General features: G+C 43.3%; 2 protein-coding genes across 2 annotated transcripts in view; both read left to right on the top strand.

The window, feature by feature from the left end:
- The window catches only part of LOC311235289 (RING finger protein 150-like), a 49,544-nt gene extending 32,125 nt beyond the window's left edge, over window positions 1–17,419 (top strand). Inside the window, exons 4-7 of the mRNA XM_084322710.1 lie at window positions 392–546; window positions 7,922–8,018; window positions 14,184–14,439; window positions 15,075–17,419. Of these exons, the coding sequence (XP_084178836.1) occupies window positions 392–546; window positions 7,922–8,018; window positions 14,184–14,439; window positions 15,075–15,193 (627 nt within the window). The 3' untranslated portion in view covers window positions 15,194–17,419. The remainder of the gene's footprint in view (window positions 1–391; window positions 547–7,921; window positions 8,019–14,183; window positions 14,440–15,074) is intronic.
- A 2,190-nt stretch (window positions 17,420–19,609) lies between these two features.
- LOC311238423 (broad substrate specificity ATP-binding cassette transporter ABCG2-like) overlaps window positions 19,610–19,888 on the top strand; it is a gene marked incomplete at both ends in the record, with an annotated part of 89,856 nt that continues 89,577 nt past the window's right edge. Inside the window, one exon of the mRNA XM_084326481.1 lies at window positions 19,610–19,702. Within this exon, the coding sequence (XP_084182607.1) occupies window positions 19,610–19,702 (93 nt within the window). The remainder of the gene's footprint in view (window positions 19,703–19,888) is intronic.

The raw sequence follows: 19,888 nt of genomic DNA, 5'->3' as shown, positions 1-19,888 counted from the left end.
GTCAGTGTATCATAGTTTAGTATAACATAGTTTAGCATAGCGTAGTTTAGTATAACATAGTTTAGTATAGCGTAGTTTAGTGTAACCAACATTATGGGAAATGACGCTTACTAGAAGATGGATACGTTCAGTAAAAAGCCATCCGGCTGCAAGCTAACCTAGTTTAGCACAAATGAATGGAATTCTATTGAGCACCGATCTCCAATTGTGTGGCTGAAGCGCAAGATAATCCTTCAACTCTAGTTTAGTTGAGCTTAAAAAAAATATAAAAAAATGCAAAGTAGAAATATACAGTGCTCTAGTACCATGTTCTCCTCTAGTACAAATGTCCTGCATGTTTTGTTTCATGTTATACGTTTACCATCCTTCCCTCTCCGCACTGCCTCCACAGCGGCGTCTCGGCGATGCGGCTAAGAAGGCCATCAGTAAGCTCCAGGTACGAACCATCAGGAAAGGAGACCAGGAGACGGAGCCGGACTTTGACAACTGTGCCGTCTGCATCGAGGGATACAAGCCCAATGACGTGGTCCGGATTCTGCCCTGCAGGTAAGCCCCGCCACATGGTCTAATACTTCCCTGCATTAAGCCCCGTCACATGGTCTAATACTGCCCTGCAGGTAAGCCCCGCCACATGGTCTAATACTGCCCTTCATTAAGCCCAGCCACATGGTCTAATACTGCCCTGCATTAAGACCAGCCACATGGTCTAATACTGCCCTGCATTAAGCACAACCACATGGTCTAATACTGCCCTACATTAAGCCCAGCCACATGGTCTAATACTGCCCTGCATTAAGCCCAGCCACATGGTCTAATACTGCCCTGCGTTAAGCCCAGCCACATGGTCTAATACTGCCCTGCATTAAGCCCAGCCACATGGTCTAATACTGCCCTGCATTAAGCCCAGCCACATGGTCTAATACTGCCCTGCATTAAGCCCAGCCACATGGTCTAATACTGCCCTGCATTAAGCACAACCACATGGTCTAATACTGCCCTGCATTAAGCCCAGCCACATGGTCTAATACTGCCCTGCATTAAGCCCAACCACATGGTCTAATCAGGGCTCCAGACTAACCTTTTTTCACCACCGTCCCGGAACCGTCCCAAAATACAATTGTTACCGTCCCAAAGTGAATGTAAACCGTCCCAAAAATCTAAATGTCGTATCTTTACTTTGGTTTTTCTGTCTATAGTTATTATTGCCATAAAGATACCATTCAAATGATTAGGAAATAAAAAGATTTATTTGAAATAATTATTTATTTGAACAATAGGCACATTATATCAACAGGTAACAACAAAACAACAAATAACAATATTGAAACACCTTTCTTATTTTATTGTCAGAGTAATACTGTGTGTGTATGTGTGTGAGAGAGTGATGAATGAGCAAGAATCAAATCTCAGTCTCCGTTTCCTCAGTCTTTGTTTCTGTAGAGAAAGAGAAAATAAATGTATTAATAGTCAAAAGGCAACTTATTTCACAAGAATCATTATGATAAAAAATATATATACTGTATATATTGTTAGTGTTAAGTTAATGATGTCTTGTAGATTATTGTGGATATTTGCAACTATTTAAGCATTACATCACGCGCAGGAGTGGTTTGTGACCAATAAACCATGCCTAGGGGTGGTCGTTAGACCCCCCTAGGCATGGTTTATTGGTCACAAATCACGACTACAAGTGGTGTAAAGCTTTTATACAACTGCCAGATTCATCCAACCTTATTTCTATACAATAAACACACATTAATCGAAGATTTATTGAAAAAACCATCCGCCAGAAAAAGTAGTTCCCACAACTACAAAAAAGACAAGTTGCCTCCATGTGGAAGCAGCTTGAAGTGCATCCAACCAAACTAACACATCCAACTGTGTATTATTGGAATGATTGAGAGAAGTTGCCTCATGTGGAAGCAGCTTGAAGTGCATCCAACCAACTAACACATCCAACTGTGTATTATTGGAATGATTGAATGATTGATTGAAAATTTTATTACCAGATGCAGAATGGGTACAATACAGTACGGCTCAATACACACAATTGTTAAGGGAATGCAGACCTACTTTCCATAGAACTTCATTCTTAGATGCTTCTATATAAAGTAGGTAAAACAAATTAAAACGTTTTCTTTGCCCTATAGGAAAAAAATGTTTTCTTCGCCCTATTTTTTTATTTATTTCTTTTAGCCTAAACTTAACCAGTTGGAAACCAGGGGTACAGTAATAAAATTAGCAATCAACCAATCAATCAATTCAATAGACCATGCTCACTTAAAACAGCGCTGCTTCTCTCTCAGTCTGACTCCCCCGCTGTTGCAGACAGGTGTGTGTGTGTGTGTGTGTGTGTGTGTGTGTGTGTGTGTGTGTGTGTGTGTGTGTGTGTGTGTGTGTGTGTGTGTGTGTGTGTGTGTGTGTGTGTGTGTGTGTGTGTGTGTGTGTGTGTGTGTGTGTGTGTGTGTGTGTGTGTGTGTGTGTGTGTGTGTGTGTGTGTGTGGGTACGCCAGCGTCGGACAGTGTGAGAGTGAACGCTGCAGTCAGTGGGAAGGAAGTAGAAATTTAAATCAATTAATCAATCAATCAATCCGCGATTTTTCTTTTGTTCTAGATTGACTCAAGACCCATCAATTACATCATCCAACATTGTTTAAAGGACTAACACATTCCCCTTGACAGAATCGCTTCATATTTAGTCATTATGGTGCTATCAACATATCCATTTGTTGTCCGCGATCTTGTTTTCTCCCGGAGTGAGCCGGGGAGTGATATGTGATTCGGTTGTGGGCGGGTCCTGAGCCCAGGACCGTGGATTGTTGCCAATAAAGACGTGTAAATGGCCAATCAGAATCGAGAAATTTGCATGCCGTTGTATAATATAGGATAGGATAGTTTAAGAAGTAATAAAACATGTAGTGAAAAGTACAGAAATCATCTGACATATCTAAGGGAGTCAAAGTGTCCAATTTCATGGATACTGTAAGGAATACAAGTGTGTTCATTCAGCCATATTTATTCCAAACATTTTCGGTGGCAGCATAGAATTTGAGCCTAGTGGATTCCGTAGTTGTGTGATGATGTCACACCAGGCAGGAAGTCAAGACACAGTTGTAAGCTAGAACATAGATATGAGCTAGAGTCCGACATGTAAACCAACAGCCAATAAATGTGAAGTTAACTTTGAACCTTGGTTGTTAAGCCTTGTCAATATAACGGATACACCTATATCAGGCGGGCTGCTTTGAGCACACACACACGGGGCTAACGTTAGCTAGCAAGCAGCTATATGGCTAAAACGCTAGCTTTGAGCACACACACACAGGGCTAACGTTAGCTAGCAAGCAGCTATATGGCTAAAACGCTAGCTTTGAGCACACACACAGGGCTAACGTTAGCTAGCAAGCCGCTATATGGCTAAAACGCTAGCTTTGAGCACACACACAGGGCCAACGTTAGCTAGCAAGCAGCTATATGGCTAAAACGCTAGCTTTGAGCACACACACACAGGGCTAACGTTAGCTAGCAAGCAGCTATATGGCTAAAACGCTAGCTTTGAGCACACACAGGGCTAACGTTAGCTAGCACGCCGCTATATGGCTAAAACGCTAGCTTTGAGCACACACACACAGGGCCAACGTTAGCTAGCAAGCAGCTATATGGCTAAAACGCTAGCTTTGAGCACACACACGGGGCTAACGTTAGCTAGCAAGCAGCTATATGGCTAAAACGCTAGCTTTGAGCACACATACACACAGGGCTAACGTTAGCTAGCAAGCAGCTATATGGCTAAAACGCTAGCTTTGAGCACACACACACGGGGCTAACGTTGGCTAGCAAGCAGCTATATGGCTAAAACGCTAACTACTGTATACAGTTACAATAGACTAACATACTCCTCTGTGATTTAAATGTGTCCTTACCTTAGACTCAAGGGTTGTACTAGGGTTGGATGCAGTTCCCCGTTGGTCGCAGGGCTGTACACTGCGATGAGATGGTCGCGAATTGCCCCTTTAATTGGCCGTTGCGATTGGTAAATATTATCTGGGGGCGGGCTTGCGAGTAGTGCTTTCAAGCCTTGCATTCGCATTTCACTCCTAAATTATCCAAGGCGTGTGATGACGTCACTCACGCGAGCTGAGCAGTGAGCACTCAGCAGGTATGATCAGCGGGAACAATCGACTGAGCACTCACTCTGATTAGGGCTGGGCGATATAACGATAACGATAAATATCGCGATATATTTTAATAATCAATATCGAATATCGAAATTTAAAAAAAATCGAAAAATCGTTTTTTTTTTTTTTTTTTTTTTTTTTACCTGCAACAGGGCAGTTTTAAAACCAGAGACAGTGGACAGACTTGTCTTTCTTGCCTGCAACCTAAAGTAATGGCTGTGCTTGTCCAAATGACAATACTGACCAAATTCAGATTTCTTTTTCTCTTGTCCATTTATTTTGTTTGCTTTCTAATTTAAAATACATTTTGAAACCGTCTGTACACAGTAGGCTATGTGTGCTAGCAGAACTAGACTCCAGTCACGAGTCACAGTGCACATGTGCGGTGGTTTGTCCACCAAAAAAGCGCCAAAAGATCGAAAATAAACTAGCAGAGCCAGAACTGTTCAACTCCTCTGGAGCCACAGCCAGCAGAGAAGCCGGTTTACTTTAGCTTTTAAACCAGCTGCAGCCTGAGAACTGGAGTGTTAGGGGATGTAACACTAAAGATGGCGGCAATGACAAAGAATTGCTGCAAAATAAACATACATCTGTTGTTAAAAAAAAAAAAAAAAAAAAATTATACTTATAACAATTCGATAATTATCTATCGAGAAATAAAATAAAATTATCATATCGTTATCGCGATATGATTTTTTTCCATATCGCCCAGCCCTAACTCTGATAGACTGGCTGACTGTCTGATTTAGCTATGAAGAAAAGTAAAGTTAGTATTGCTTCATATTTTCGACGCGTTTGACCTCCTATAGTGAGCCGAACTGAACTGAACTCAGACACACGGAGAGAGCTGCGGCGTCTGCTGCTCCTCCTCCCTCCCGCACCCGTGGCTGTTGTAAACACTAGTCTCTAGTGGGACACTGGGACCTCGGTGAGCCTGCCAGCCGGCTAGCTACTGATATCAACAAATGCTACAGCAAGTCTAGTAGTGCATGATAGCTCGCGTTAGCTTACTGTTCAAAACGAAACGTCCCATTAAACTAAATGGTTCAGATAGCTCCTGATATCAATGTCTTATAACACTGAGTCGATGCGTATTCGAGCTGAGGGCACGCTGAATATAGTCAATAGGGCCAGCTGCAGCGCCGGAGAATCCTGGCCGTAGCTGGAGGCTACAGTATAGGGCCCAGCTGCAGCTCCGGAGAATCCTGGCCGTAGCTGGAGGCTACTCGAGTACACGCACAGTGGAGCTGGTTGCATATAGCGAGCATTTTGACTTGTTGCGTGGTGGCGATGTCTCGCAGATAATACAACTACAAGTGTGATTATATAATATATATATTTTATTAAAAACATTTTTTCTTTTTTTTTTCTTTTTTTTTAATCAAAAACAATCGATATAAATAATGGTAAAATTGTTATTTAGAAATTTGCCCCTAAAAAATATTTTTTGCCCCTAAATTTCTCATTTAGGGGCAAGTGTCCCCCTAGTGAAAACGCTTAGCGTACAGCCCTGGGTCGGTCTGTCTGTTTTCCATCTTCTGCTGTGTTTAACGTTATCTGTTTGCGAGTGGCCGAGTGCTCCCTTGACTGATGGGCAGTAGCCTACAGCGGGAACTTTTATTGAACATTATATATGTCCGCGGGTCTTGTGCAGTGCTCTCGTGGCACTGTCAAAGCGAGCACTCAGAAGACGCGCACCGCTTGCCAGTGCAGTGATATGCGCACTGACAGTCGGCGCAGTTGACATTTTCCAAATAAATCCTCTTCGTCCCCACTGCGTCCCGGAGAGGATTTGTGTTCGTCACAAATAAATATTTGATAGTCCCGGGGACAACGGGACGTTGTTAGTCTCGAGCCCTGGGTCTAATACTGCCCTGCAGGTAAGCTCAACCACATGGTCAGCCCATCAATACAACCCTATTATATTCTATATTTCTCATCAGTACATTTCTAATATATTCTCTTTCTCATCAGTACATTCCTAATATATTCTATATTTCTCATCAGTACATTTCTAATATTCTATATTTCTCATCAGTACATTCCTAATATAGTCTCTATATTTCTCATTGGTACATTTCTAATATATTCTCTATATTTTTCATCGGTACATTCCTAATATATTCTCTATTTCTCATCGGTACATTCCTAATATATTCTCTATTTCTCATCGGTACATTCCTAATATATTCTACATTAATAATAATAATCAGCACATTCCTAATATATTCTATATTTCTCATCGGCACATTCCTAATATATTCTATATTTCTCATCAGTACATTTCTAATATATTCTATATTTCTCATCAGTACATTTCTAATATATTCTATATTTCTCATCCGTACATTCCTAATATATTCTATATTTCTCATTAGTACATTCCCAATATATTCTATATTTCTCATCAGTACATTTCTAATATATTCTATATTTCTCATCAGTACATTTCTAATATATTCTATATTTCTCATCAGTACATTCCTTTTTTTTTATCCACTTTTTCTCCCCATTTTTCTATTTTCCTCCTGTCCCAATTTCGTATTTCCAATTCTTCCCTCCCCTGTCTTGAACGTTGCTAGACTATGCCTCCCACTGGTCGGCTGTAGTGAGGATAGAAGCCTTGCATCACGTGTCCCCTCCGGTACACGAGGAGGCAGCCTGTCGCATCTTTTCACCGCAGCAGCTTGAACTCTCAGTGGCGAGGAGTAACGCGTGGGAGGCTCACTCTGCCCCCGATACTTCCTGTTTCTGCCGCACCGGCGTCACCCAACCGACCTGTAGGAGTCGCTGTCCACAACGTCCAATCCCCACCCACCGGCTTTCCCACCCTCTAACACTGCCAATTGTGTTAGTATGACGGCCGGCCAAGCCGGTAGCAACGGCGAGAGCTGAGCTCGATACCAGCATCTCCTGCGTTAGTGGCGAGCGCCTTGCCCACTGCGCCACTCAGCCGCCCATATTTCTCATCCGCACATTCCTAATATATTCTATATTTCTCATCAGCACATTTTTTTTTTTTTTTTTTTATTTGTCTTTTTCCCCCTCCATTTTCCTCCGATTTTCTCCCATCCCAATGTTAGTCGTATGCCAATTCCCAGTCCCTTCCTGGTCGCTGCGCACTTACCCCCCACAGTCAGATCATCTGGGAGAGTGGAGGCTACCACGTGCTTCCTCCGACACACGTCCAGCCAATCACCGCTTCTTTTCACCTGGCAGCGCGGATTCTCATTGAGAGGGCGTAGCGTGTGGGAGGACCACACTATCCCCCTCACGTCCAATCCGCGCTTAGCAGGCGCCCCGACCGAACTGTAGGAGTCGCTGTTTACAACGACCCGGACCCACCCCGCCAGCTTCTCCCACCCTCTGATACAGCCAATTGTATCAGTGCAGACGGCCAGCCAAGCTGGTGACAGCCCCGGAGCTGTGAGCTGGATTCGAACAGGCGAATCCAGCTCAGCTCCGGGGCTGGTGATGAACGCAATCTCCGCTCGGCCACCTAACCGCCTTCATCAGCACATTTCTAATATATTCTATATTTCTCATCGGTACATTTCTAATGTATTCTACATTTCTCATCAGTACATTCCTAATGTATTCTATATTTCTCATCAGTAAATTTCTAATATATTCTATATTTCTCATCGGTACATATTCTCATGTATTCTATATTTCTCATCAGTACATTCCTAATGTATTCTATATTTCTCATCGGCACATATTCTCATGTGTTCTCCTCACAGACACCTGTTCCATAAGAGCTGTGTGGATCCCTGGCTGCTGGACCATCGGACCTGTCCCATGTGCAAGATGAACATCCTCAAGGCCCTGGGAATAGCTGTGAGTCAGCTAGGGCCGTCACTAACCATTATTTTGTATAATGTTTAACGAGTATCCTCGTCCTTTTTAGCTTTAGATAAAAAAAAATACCAGCCAGAGAGATTTTTTACTGGCCAAAAATTATAAATGGCTTTTTAGTATATTTCCATGAATTATTATATACTAATAATTGTGTGTTATCTCTCCACTCCACGCTATGGTAGTGCTTGTGCCAGCACAGGAGATACGATTACAATGCATTTTTTATTAGCCTAATCCATGTCAAAAAGAGTAGCTTATAGTAAATGTATACACACACACACACAAAGAGAGAGGGAGAATAGCTTATAGCAGACCTAATGATTTTACAATATTTTTGCTAATGAAGTGAAATATTTATCATCAACTATCAAGTTCGTTTTTATAGTCTAACTTTTGGCTACTTCATTGATCATCATCATTGAACGTACAGAGAGAAAGAGAGAGAGACGGGCTCAGCCTGTGAGCTATCTTAGCTTACTGTAGTTGGCGTTAGCAGCTAAAGTTAGTTAATGTTTTTACCACGACGGGCATACAGGAATGGCGAGGATGTAAAGGATGTTGGAAGAATTTATTGGACCTGTTTGCGGAGTTTACATAGAAACAGCGTGACTCGCAAGAGGTATTTTGTACATAAAATCACACACGTCCAAAACGGTTATTGAGAGTAAGGGTGTTTTCACATTAGGAACGGTTGCCTCCGTTCCCGAGAACGATAGTCCCCCCTCCCCCGCTGGCCAGCTTTCATACTACCAATCTCGTTTAGTTCCCGAGCACACTTGAGGGAGCAACACCCCGATGTTGGTAAAGCTGGCACTGCCACAGACGCGCTATAGCTGGCGCTTCAACCCTTCTTTGCTCTCGGAGAAAGCATTTCGGGATCAAATGAGATAGAATAGAATAGAAATATTTTATTCATCCCGAGGGAAATTTGGCACTACAAATCGCTCACAGTAACCAGTAAACATTTAGATAGACAAAAACAATGAGATCTCGACTCATTGAGTTTATGCAAATGAATGATACCAGTGATGTCTCTGACGCTACATTGTGGGAGTCTGTTAACACTTTGAGTGCCAGCGACGAGATTTCTCGTTGGTTCATGCCGACCGTTGAGTGCCAGCGACGAGATATCTCGCTTTTTAAAAATGTATTAGCGATTTGAATTCATATTTCATCAATCTAGTCTCACGTTAGTGCTGCAAACTCTCTCTGAGCTCCATTGGGAAAATACCGCCCCCTATCGTCTCTCCCTGTGGTACTGCACCCCTTTGGAATGGATTGAATGAAACACATGGGGGGAAAAAATCCTGCTTCCTCATTTTACTTCTCGGGCAAGTCACCCAAGAGAATCGGATTCATTGCCGAGCCCCAGAACAGCGTGGAATACATATTTCCAGTACCCAGCGTTGGATCAATAAACGCGATCGATATTTGGAATGGCGATCAGGAATTGGAATAATCTTTTTGGAGAACATCTGATCTGAGGTAAGGAATCTATTTTACCAGTCTTAGGATAATCAGAGCTTTTTTCACAGAGATATCAACGTGTGCCCTATGTGTGTGTGTGTGTGCTGATCAGGAAATGAGAGAATCGATTTTTCAGCTCGCTTCTATAGCGTGCATAAGTACACATATACTATCGATAATCTAGCGTTTATTTGAAAACTATTCATAAATAGGCCGAAAAATTACACCGTTTTTTGTGTATTCCAGAATATTCCAGTAAAGGGCGATTATCACAGAATCTTTATATTTTCCTGAAACTTAAAAAAAAATAGCGTTTTTCAAAATGGTATAAAACGGAAATGAACTGATTAAAAAAAAATCCGTTTCGACAATGTTGACTGCAAACAAGTCATTGATAAGCGACGGCCAGATTAGACACATAGCCATAATTTAAGACATAGTTTATGCGTTTGCAAATATGAGAGCTCTATCATTGAAGTGGGTGGTGGCATTCAAGGGGGGTAAGGCGCACCGCATGGCTGGCACTGAGTGTGTTAAGCTGGTATTGAGAGGGCACATATCTTATGAAGCTTCTGAAAAGAGAGAAAGACGTAAGCGCTTGGCTGAAATTGAAACACAGCTTCCCTTGTTGGAGCAGGTTTACAGACTCACAATCTCAAACGGACCTAAATAATAAAAAAAAAAATTAAGTATGAATACAACTCTATTCTGGGCAAGCAGGTTAGCACCCTCCTCCTAAACTCAGACAGAAGCACTTGTTACAGCAAGCCTCTTCCGTGTTTTGGTACAGTTGTGTCCACACTTGAATCGTTCCGTGCGTTCCGTGCCTGCCGCCCGGGGACGCTGATTAGTTCCCCAGACCACCTTTTCAAGTGGTCCCGGACACTGAGCGGTTATCCGCTCCTGGGGACGGAACACAGCGTTCTCACTACACTACTTTTGGGGCAATCGTGCTCGTAAATGGCCCCGGATGCCGAGTGTGAAAGCACCCTGAATGAGTTTGATTGTGGCCACCAGGGACATTGGATCCTTGTGTTGTGTTAATTTCAGCTCCATGAAATGATGTAGATGAACAAATAGCAACACCTTATAGTGGGGCGATAGTGGCTTAGGATGTAGAGTGCTCATCTGATAATCGGAAGGTTGCTGGTTTGATTCCCGCTCCTCCAGGGCAGCATGTCGGAAGTGTCCTTGAGCAAGACATTTAACCCCTAATTGCTCCCGATGAGCAGGTTGGCACCTTGCATTGGTTGCCTCCGCCGTCGGTGTGACAATGTGTGGGTGAATGGATGAATGTGAGGAACACAAAAGTTGGATAAAAGCGCTATATACATGCACCATTTACTAGGGCTTGGCGATAAAACCATAACGATAATTATCGCGATATATTTTAATAATCGATATCGATTGATGATAAAAAATATATTTGTGACCTGCAACAGGGCAGTTTTAAAACCAGAGACAGTGGACAGACTTTTCTTTCTTGCCTGCAACTTAAAGTAATGGCTTTGCTTGTCCAAATGACAATACTGACCAAATAGAGATTTCTTTTTCTCTTGTTCATTTATTTTGTTTGCTTTCTAATGTAAAATACAGTTTGAAACCGTCTGTACACGGTAGGCTATGTGTGCTAGCAGAGCTAGTCTCCAGTCACGAGTCACACGAGTCACAGTTATAATACTTATAACAATATCGATAATTATTGATATTGAGTGATATGATAACATTATCATATCGTTATCGTGATATCATTTTTGGCCATATCGCCCAGCCCTACCATTTACCATTTATAGCGACTGCTACCTATCATTTCATTGAGCTGTAATTAACACATTCCCTCTACTCTCAATAACTGTCAACTAACTGAATGTGTGCAAAACTGTTTAGAGTTTTTGGATGTGAGAGATTATTATTTTGTACTTTATTTAACCAGGTTAGTCTCATTGAAGTTAGAAACCTCTTTTACAAGAGACCTGGCCAAGAAGACTGCAATTCAGACCATTACAAATCACAATTTCATAAAATTCACAGTATATAATTTAAGAAAGAGAAAAAGAATAGGTGGACCGCATCAGAGTTGTACATTGAAGGCAGGCGAGATTAATTTAGTGTGTCCTGTTACGTAACATAGCATTTACAGACTACCGGTAGTTCATCTTCCTCCATAATTTTTATCCTAGCTTTAAAACATGGTAGTGAGATAAGCTCCTCCAGATCCATGTTTTTTTTAAGCTCATGCCAGGCCTTGGGGGCAGAAAACTGGAGGGCTTTTTCCCCCCGAGTCCTAGAGGAGGGTTCGCTCAGAATTATGTGCAAAATAAATCTGTATTTTCTTTTTGGTGATGTGCCATTTTTTTTTTTTTTTATATATCCACTTTTTCTCCCCATTTTCTATTTTTCTCCCGTCCCAATTTCGTATATCCAATTCTTCCCTCCCCTGTCTTGAACGTTGCTAGACTATGCCTCCCACTGGTCGGTTGTAGTGAGGACAGAAGCCTTGCATCACGTGTCCCCTCCAGTACACGAGGAGGCAGCCTGTTGCATCTTTTCACCGCAGCAGCTCGAACTCTCAGTGGCGAGGAGTAACGCGTGGGAGGCTCACGCTGCCCCCGTCACTTCCTGCTTCCGGCATCACCAAACCGACCTGTAGGAGTTAGGGCTGACCTTCGAAGCTTTTTTTGGCAATCGAAGCTTCGGGCCGAGCTTCGATTTTAATTGGAAGCTTCGGGATTTTTTATTTTTTTTTTTATCTTATGTTGTGGGACTTGTACAGCACTTTGGTAAACTTTGTTGTTTTTAAATGTGCTCTATGAATAAAGTGGATTGGATTAATTAATTAAGTAGCCCCTTTCGTGACTGTGACGCAGCCAACAAGGTTTCACTCTGCTCCGCTGCCTGGGTGCAGTGGGGCTGCTCTCACAGCCAACGACATGACATTACATAATTATGTTGCAAACAATTATATTTAATTTATAATTTATAATTTATAATTATATCAGACGATGCACCTACAAAAGCAGATGATTACAATTAAATTAGCCAACTTGGTAACACATTAGTCATAGCAGCATAGGCATAGCCTTATTAATGTTTTGTGTGGCGTCGCCGTCGTGTACAACGATACTTACGTTTTTTAGGTGATTTGACAAAGTTGTTGTAGAGTTGTGATACGCCATTTTCTTCTGGCATATCTGGCACTCGGTTTTTGGGGCATTGTCTTTGCATATTTAAAAGTGTAACCACACGTCTGATGACTTCTTCGTCGACATGTCTGCTGCACATGTCCTTGTTGTTTTCAACACAGATAATCTCCACGTGCTTGTTGTAGAGAGGTGGAGTCGAGGCGCCGCTTACTTTCGTTTCATTGGAATGGAGGCGCAAGATTTTTTGTGCAATCGAACGAAGCTTTGAAGTATAGCAACAGCTGGTAGCAACGCCGAGAGCTGGGCTCGAACCCAGCGTCTCCTGCGTTAGTGGCGAACGCCTTGCCCACTGCGCCAATCAGCCGCCCTTTTTAAAGACATCTAAAGATCTTTCATTAATGTTTTCTTTCACCCTTTCTGTAGCAGTCAGGGATGCAGAGGGTGGCCCCTCGTTTACAGTGCAGCCATGATTACATAGATTACAGTAGGCAGGCAATAAAATACGCATACTAAAAGCAATAAGTTGGCTACAATGAAAACATGATAAAAACTATCAAATGTAAACAACGTGCAAATAAAACGAGGTGAAACGGTTATATACTGACATGGGGAGGTTTGCTATCATGCTCTTAAATTGTCCATAAGTTAGTGGCAAATACATTTTTGGTGTTTGTTGAAGCTCATTCCAAGAAGGCATTAACCCTTTCACTACCACACTGCAGAAGGTTAACCTTTCACTACCACACTACAGAAGGTCAATCCAACTGTCTGTAGTGTGGTAGTGAAAGTGTTAACCTTCTGTAGTGTGGTTGTGAAAGGGTTCAAATAAATGGCTGGTTTACCAGGTTCAGACATTCAGCATCATCAGACCTTCATCTGAGCAGGTCATTCACTCATTTCATCTTTACTTCTAATGTGTATATTTACACTCAACACATCAACTGACCCTCTCCTCTTCTTTCTCTCCCTCTCTTCTTTCTCTCCCTCTTCTTTCTCTCACTCTTCTTTCTCTCACTCTTCTTTCTCTCCCTCTTCTTTCTCTCACTATTTTTTCTCTCCCTCTCTTCTTTATCTCCCTCTCTTCTTTCTCTCACTCTCTTCTTTCTCTCACTCTCTTCTTTCTCTCACTCTCTTCTTTCTCTCACTCTCTTCTTTCTCTCACTCTCTTCTTTATCTCCCTCTCTTCTTTATCTATTTTCTTTCTCTCCCTCTCTTTCTCTCCCTCTTCTTTATCTCCCTCTCTTTATATCTCTCTCTTCTTTATCTCTATTCTTTCTCTCCTCTTCTTTCTCTCCCCATCTTCTTTATTTATTTCTCCCCCTACTCTCCCTCTCTTTTTCTCCCTCACCCCCTCTTATATTTTCTCTCTACCTCCATCTCCATCCCCCCTCTCTTGCTCTCTTTCTCTTTCTCTCCCTCTTTCTCTGACCCCCTTCTCTCCCACCCTCTCCTTCTTCCTTCATCTCTCTCCCTCTCTATCGCCCCCCCCCACTCTCTCCCCTCTCTCTCTCCCTCTCTCTCTCCTTCTCTCCAGTTGAACGCAGACTGTCTGGATGACCTGCCCCTGGACTATGAGCTCGCCCTGGGTGTCGGTGGGGTAGGAGGGGTGGGGGGTCTGGCTCTAGAGGCTGTGGTGTCGGCGGCGTCCAGCGACGGGACCCTGAGCGAGGCAGACTCCTCCTCGGTGGTGCTGGACCCGGGGGTCCGCAGGGTGGGTCTGCCCCAGGACTACCACGACCCAGACACCCTGAGAGACAGCCCTGTGACTGCTACCACTGATACTCATACTGGTTAGTAGGACATAGTAATTACCACTGATACTGGTTAGTAGGACATAGTAATTACTACTGATACTGGTTAGTAGGACATAGTAATTACTACTGATACTCATACTGGTTAGTAGGACATAGTAATTACTACTGATACTCATACTGGTTAGTAGGACATAGTAATTACTACTGATACTCATACTGGTTAGTAGGACATAGTAATTACTACTGATACTTATACTGGTTAGTAGGACATAGTAATTACTACTGATACTCACACTGGTTAGTATGACATATTAATTACCACTGATATTCATACTGGTTAGTATGACATATACTAATTACTACTGATATTTATACTGGTTTCTTCCAACATGGGGAATAATGGGCATTCTAAACATGGCCTCTATTCCACTGTGCTTAATAATTTTATAATTCAATCAGACAATACCAAACAATTGTAAATATCATTACTATTGCATAACTTTCTTGGCTTTTGCCATCCTAAATTGTATTAGAGGGATGTCAGTAGAACTCTGCTATAGGCAACTGATCCTTTACTGCCACCCAGTGGCTTCCCTGCTATATTACACCTATTGATTTGATTTATGGCACAAATGGTCTGATCCATCTAACCGCCTTGCCCCTCCTCCCAGGTGAGCTCCAGCCTATGGCGAGCAGCGCCTCTGTAGCGTCCTTGGTGATCGCCGTGGAGACGGGTCTGTCGGATGAGGAGGGGTCTTTGGAACAGTCTCCTCTGGGGGACAAGTCCTGAGGGGAACCACACCTGAACCGGACCAGAAGTGACCTGAGACAGACTACAAACTTAACTAAGACCAGGTTCTGGTTTGGACTAGACCTAAGCTAGAAGCAAGGCCAGATTGTTTTATTTGGCCAGGTGGACCTGAATGAAGCCGACCTGAGCTGGTTGTGAACCGGAACATAACCAAAGCCAAACCAGACTTAAAAACTAGAACCAAGCTAGAACTGGAGAGAGACTCTGTTAAACTTTTGTGGACCCAAATGGAGCCTTGGTTCTGCCTATGTTAAAATTGGACTTGGTGTATGTTACGGTTTGAACTCCCAGGAAAATGGTGGCTGATCTGGTCCGGATCAGTTGTTCATGTCGTCTCCCTGGACCTGGACTAGTTGGGTTTACCTGGGCTCACCTGAGCCCACCTGTTTCAGCACTCTTCTCCAAGGTTACACTCTCGTCCACCGTTGGTGACAAAGGATCAGTTGTGCTCCGGCTGATTGGAAACGTCACAGTGGGGTGTGGAACTCGGACCAGGTGGTACGACGCCACGGTGAGATGATCTGGTCACGCCGCTGTCGTCTGTGTCCTCCCTCTACACACTTCCATAATATACAAAGTCCATGCAAAAACTGTGATATATTAACGTTGTGAGATCATCATGGTTGGGTACCGACTGTATGCATAACAGATGTTTCCCACATGGGAAAGCAAGTGTTGGGCCTAAGAGTGTTTCCCCACTGACCTTGTGTTGAGACTTCAGGCAAGGCTGCCCCACTACGCCACGCCACCTGGCACCTTGGTGACCTCAAGCCCACATGAACAGGCTAGATTCTGGCTTTGAAATCGTATCCATTCACACGCAAGGATCATCGAATCATCATCATCATCGGGGAAACTACGAAAGAGGGACACACACACTGGTCACTGTTTCTTTGCAGTCTGGAGAGCCAAATGTGATTCGGGTGTTCAGGCGAGGAATTCCAGTTTGTCTCTTCCCTTCCGGTTTGGTGCCGAGTGAGTCGCGTCGCGTCGCGTCGCGTCAAGATTCTGGAATATTCCGTTACCTGCGTGCCCAGGTAGACGTGGATATCGGTAGTGAAATAAGAGTTGTCCAATCCAACATCCACCTACAAACTCTGTTATGGTCAGAATGCAATGGAATGTTGGAGGAATTAATTATTACGTTTTTTCTGTTTTGATCTGGAAACTATCCACTGACACGCAAGGAGAACATTTTATAGTCGGTGGTGTTCTCGCTTTCCTTTGGACTGGAACGGGACATTGCCTGAAAGTGGAACTACAGGTTTGACTCCAAACGGTGACTTTTTGTTTTGAAAAGAGAAACTTTATTTTGAAAGGACCCACCAAGAACCACGGGTGGATGTGGTGAACTTACATCCTCTCTCTGGATTTCCCTTTTATCTCTGTTAGTATTTTACTAAATACGGTGGACTTGCCTCCAATTGGGGTTTACAGCGACAAAGTACCCAGTGTTACTACTACAATACTACACTACTGCAGGATTCAATAGCAACTACACACATTACAGTATTATGTTTTTTTCTCTTTCGGTTTGCTTGTCTGTGTATAATTCTATGGTCATGTATCTTTACAATACTCCTACACTACTGTATTCCCTTTGCCTCCTTTTTGTACGTCTTGACATGGTTCTCCAGTGTTGCCTTGTTTATCCGTCAACCCGTCTGTTCTCCCCTCTGTCCGTCCGTCCGTCTTGTCTGCCTGACCGGAGTTCTCCGTTGCCATGACATAATGTTGCCTATTTTTGTTGTTGTTGTTGTTGTTGTTGTTGTTGTTGTTGTGGTGTTCTTTTAAACTGGCACCTGTGTGGACAGCCCTCTCGTTGACAATCAACTGTTGTGTTTCTAACATCCTGTAGGGTTTTTTTCTCTGACATTTCTGTAATTGTGTTTGGGAGTGGGGAAGATCTGAACAGAGAAAGTGATCTATATGTCATCATACACTGGTAACCGGAGCGACCCACAGAGACCACCATATGTCCCTACAGATGTGAGTACTTGACTTAAAGGTGCTATAGATAACATTCAGCCACTAGATGTCCCACTAGAGCACCAGCATGTCATTTATCAAATCGGATGCATTCCACGTGGTTAAACAGGAAGTAGGGAGGGGATACATGCCCGTAACATGTAAACAGCGACATTCATTTTAGACCTGCAAAGCTTTTTTAAATTATGAATTCATTAATCAATCATTTTATTGGGGGGGGGAGCAATAGTTTTATTCCACAGCTTTCTAAAAGCTCCGTGGATGTTTTTATTTTAAAATGTATATATTTTTAAATGATTACTCTACACGAAAATGTTATCTATAGCACCTTTAAAGTATTGGCCGATACCAAGTCCTTGCTAGCTGCACTAGTTAGATGATCTGCACCAGTTTGTTATCTGAACTAGTCAAGATTATCTGCACTACAGTGCACCAGCTTTCTAGCTGAACTAGTCAGATTATCTGCCCCACAGTCCACCAGTTTGCTGTCTACTCTGAACTAGTCAGATTATCTGCCCCACAGTGCACCAGTTTGCTGTCTACTCTGAACTAGTCAGATTATCTGCCCCACAGTGCACCAGTTTGCTGTCTACTCTGAACTAGTCAGATTATCTGCCCCACAGTGCACCAGTTTGCTGTCTACTCTGAACTAGTCAGATTATCTGCCCCACAGTGCACCAGTTTGCTGTCTACTCTGAACTAGTCAGATTATCTGCCCCACAGTGCACCAGTTTGCTGTCTGAACTAGTCAGATTATCTGCCCCACAGTGCACCAGTTTGCTGTCTGAACTAGTCAGATTATCTGCACCAGCTTGCTAGTTAAACACCAGCTGCCAATGTGCGATCATCTACGACTGGTTTGTAGCCGCACAGTGGATATAGGCAGCAGCGACTGTTTTGTAGCCACATGGTGGATATATGCAGCAGCCACTGTTTTGTAGCCACATGGTGGATATAGGCAGCAGCCACTGTTTTGTAGCCACATGGTGGATATAGGCAGCAGAGACTGGTTTGTAGCCACATGGTGGATATAGGCAGCAGCGACTGGTTTGTAGCTGGATATAGGCAGCAGCGACTGGTTTGTAGCTGGATATAGGCAGCAGAGACTGGTTTGTAGCTGGATATAGGCAGCAGAGACTGGTTTGTAGCCACATGGTGGATATAGGCAGCAGAGACTGGTTTGTAGCCACATGGTGGATATAGGCAGCAGCAACTGTTTTGTAGCCACATGGTGGATATAGGCAGCAGCCACTGTTTTGTAGCCACATGGTGGATATAGGCAGCAGCGACTGGTTTGTAGCTGGATATAGGCAGCAGCGACTGGTTTGTAGCTGGATATAGGCAGCAGAGACTGGTTTGTAGCCACATGGTGGATATAGGCAGCAGAGACTGGTTTGTAGCCACATGGTGGATATAGGCAGCAGAGACTGGTTTGTAGCCACATGGTGGATATAGGCAGCAGAGACTGGTTTGTAGCCACATGGTGGATATAGGCAGCAGTGACTGGTTTGTAGCCACATGGTGGATATAGGCAGCAGAGACTGGTTTGTAGCCACATGGTGGATATAGGCAGCAGAGACTGGTTTGTAGCCACATGGTGGATATAGGCAGCAGAGACTGCTTTGTAGCCGCATGGTGGATATAGGCAGCAGCGACTGGTTTGTAGCCACATGGTGGATATAGGCAGCAGCGACTGGTTTGTAGCCACATGGTGGATATAGGCAGCAGCGACTGGTTTGTAGCTGCATGGTGGTTATAGGGAGGTGTAGTCTGACGTCACTTTAGTTTCCCGTGCGGTCCACCCGTATAGGGATTTATCATTGGGAAAATGTATTATCGGCTATTGTAATAATTCTGCCTCATGAACATTGGCAAGCTTTCCATTTTTGCACAAAATGAGTTCCCTTCTATCACTAACATTATTGTTTGAGAATTTTTGGTTGAAATAAAGTTAGTTATAGGGTTTTTAATTTGTCGTTAAAAAAAACTACACTTACCAGTCGCCTGAACTAGCCAGGAGTCTACGCTGTGGTGGCGTCAGTCGGCAGCGCCAAAGTGAGTGTAACATAGTTATTATTTTGCTACTTTTACGATTTAATTGCGAATTTTTTCATGTTGAGCTATAGATTGTGGATGAATACACACAGAAAGGTACACCATGCCAATGTTCATGCTTTATCCGTTTTAAAAACTAGACTATTTACAAATGGGTCCATTGGAAATACATGGCAATTTCAAGGAGGGTGGACCGTGCGGGAAACACCGACGTAACCACTACACCTCCCTATAGGCGGCAGGGTATTTCACCTTCATTATCGGTATACTGCTGCCTTTTAGTTTAGGGTCACTGGACATTAGAGATCTAATGTGCTTCTTTGTGCCAAAACACAGAATGTCAAGTGAACCATGTGGATTACAGTGAACCTGCACCATGAAAAAACACCGTTGCTCATCGTTCTACAGAACTGCCTCTCTGCTCAGCCTCAGAATGTCACTTGTGTATGTATCATGACCTTTTTATAGTCGAGTCTGTCGGGCTGCGGGTGGCCTATATCCAGAGCCATAGTTCACGAGAGTTGGGGCAAACGAAAGCCACGCTGATGCCCATGTTCGTCATAGATCTACATGCATGCAGTGTTTCAACCCAGGACTGTTCTCATTTCTCACGGTGGGTCAAGCTGTTGC

The sequence above is a fragment of the Notolepis coatsorum genome (genome assembly GCF_963971535.1).
Source record: "Notolepis coatsorum genome assembly, chromosome: 1".
Classification (NCBI taxonomy): Eukaryota; Metazoa; Chordata; class Actinopteri; order Aulopiformes; family Paralepididae; genus Notolepis; species Notolepis coatsorum.
Note: the sequence above shows the minus strand (reverse complement) of the source record. Positions and strands in the feature narration are given on the sequence as shown.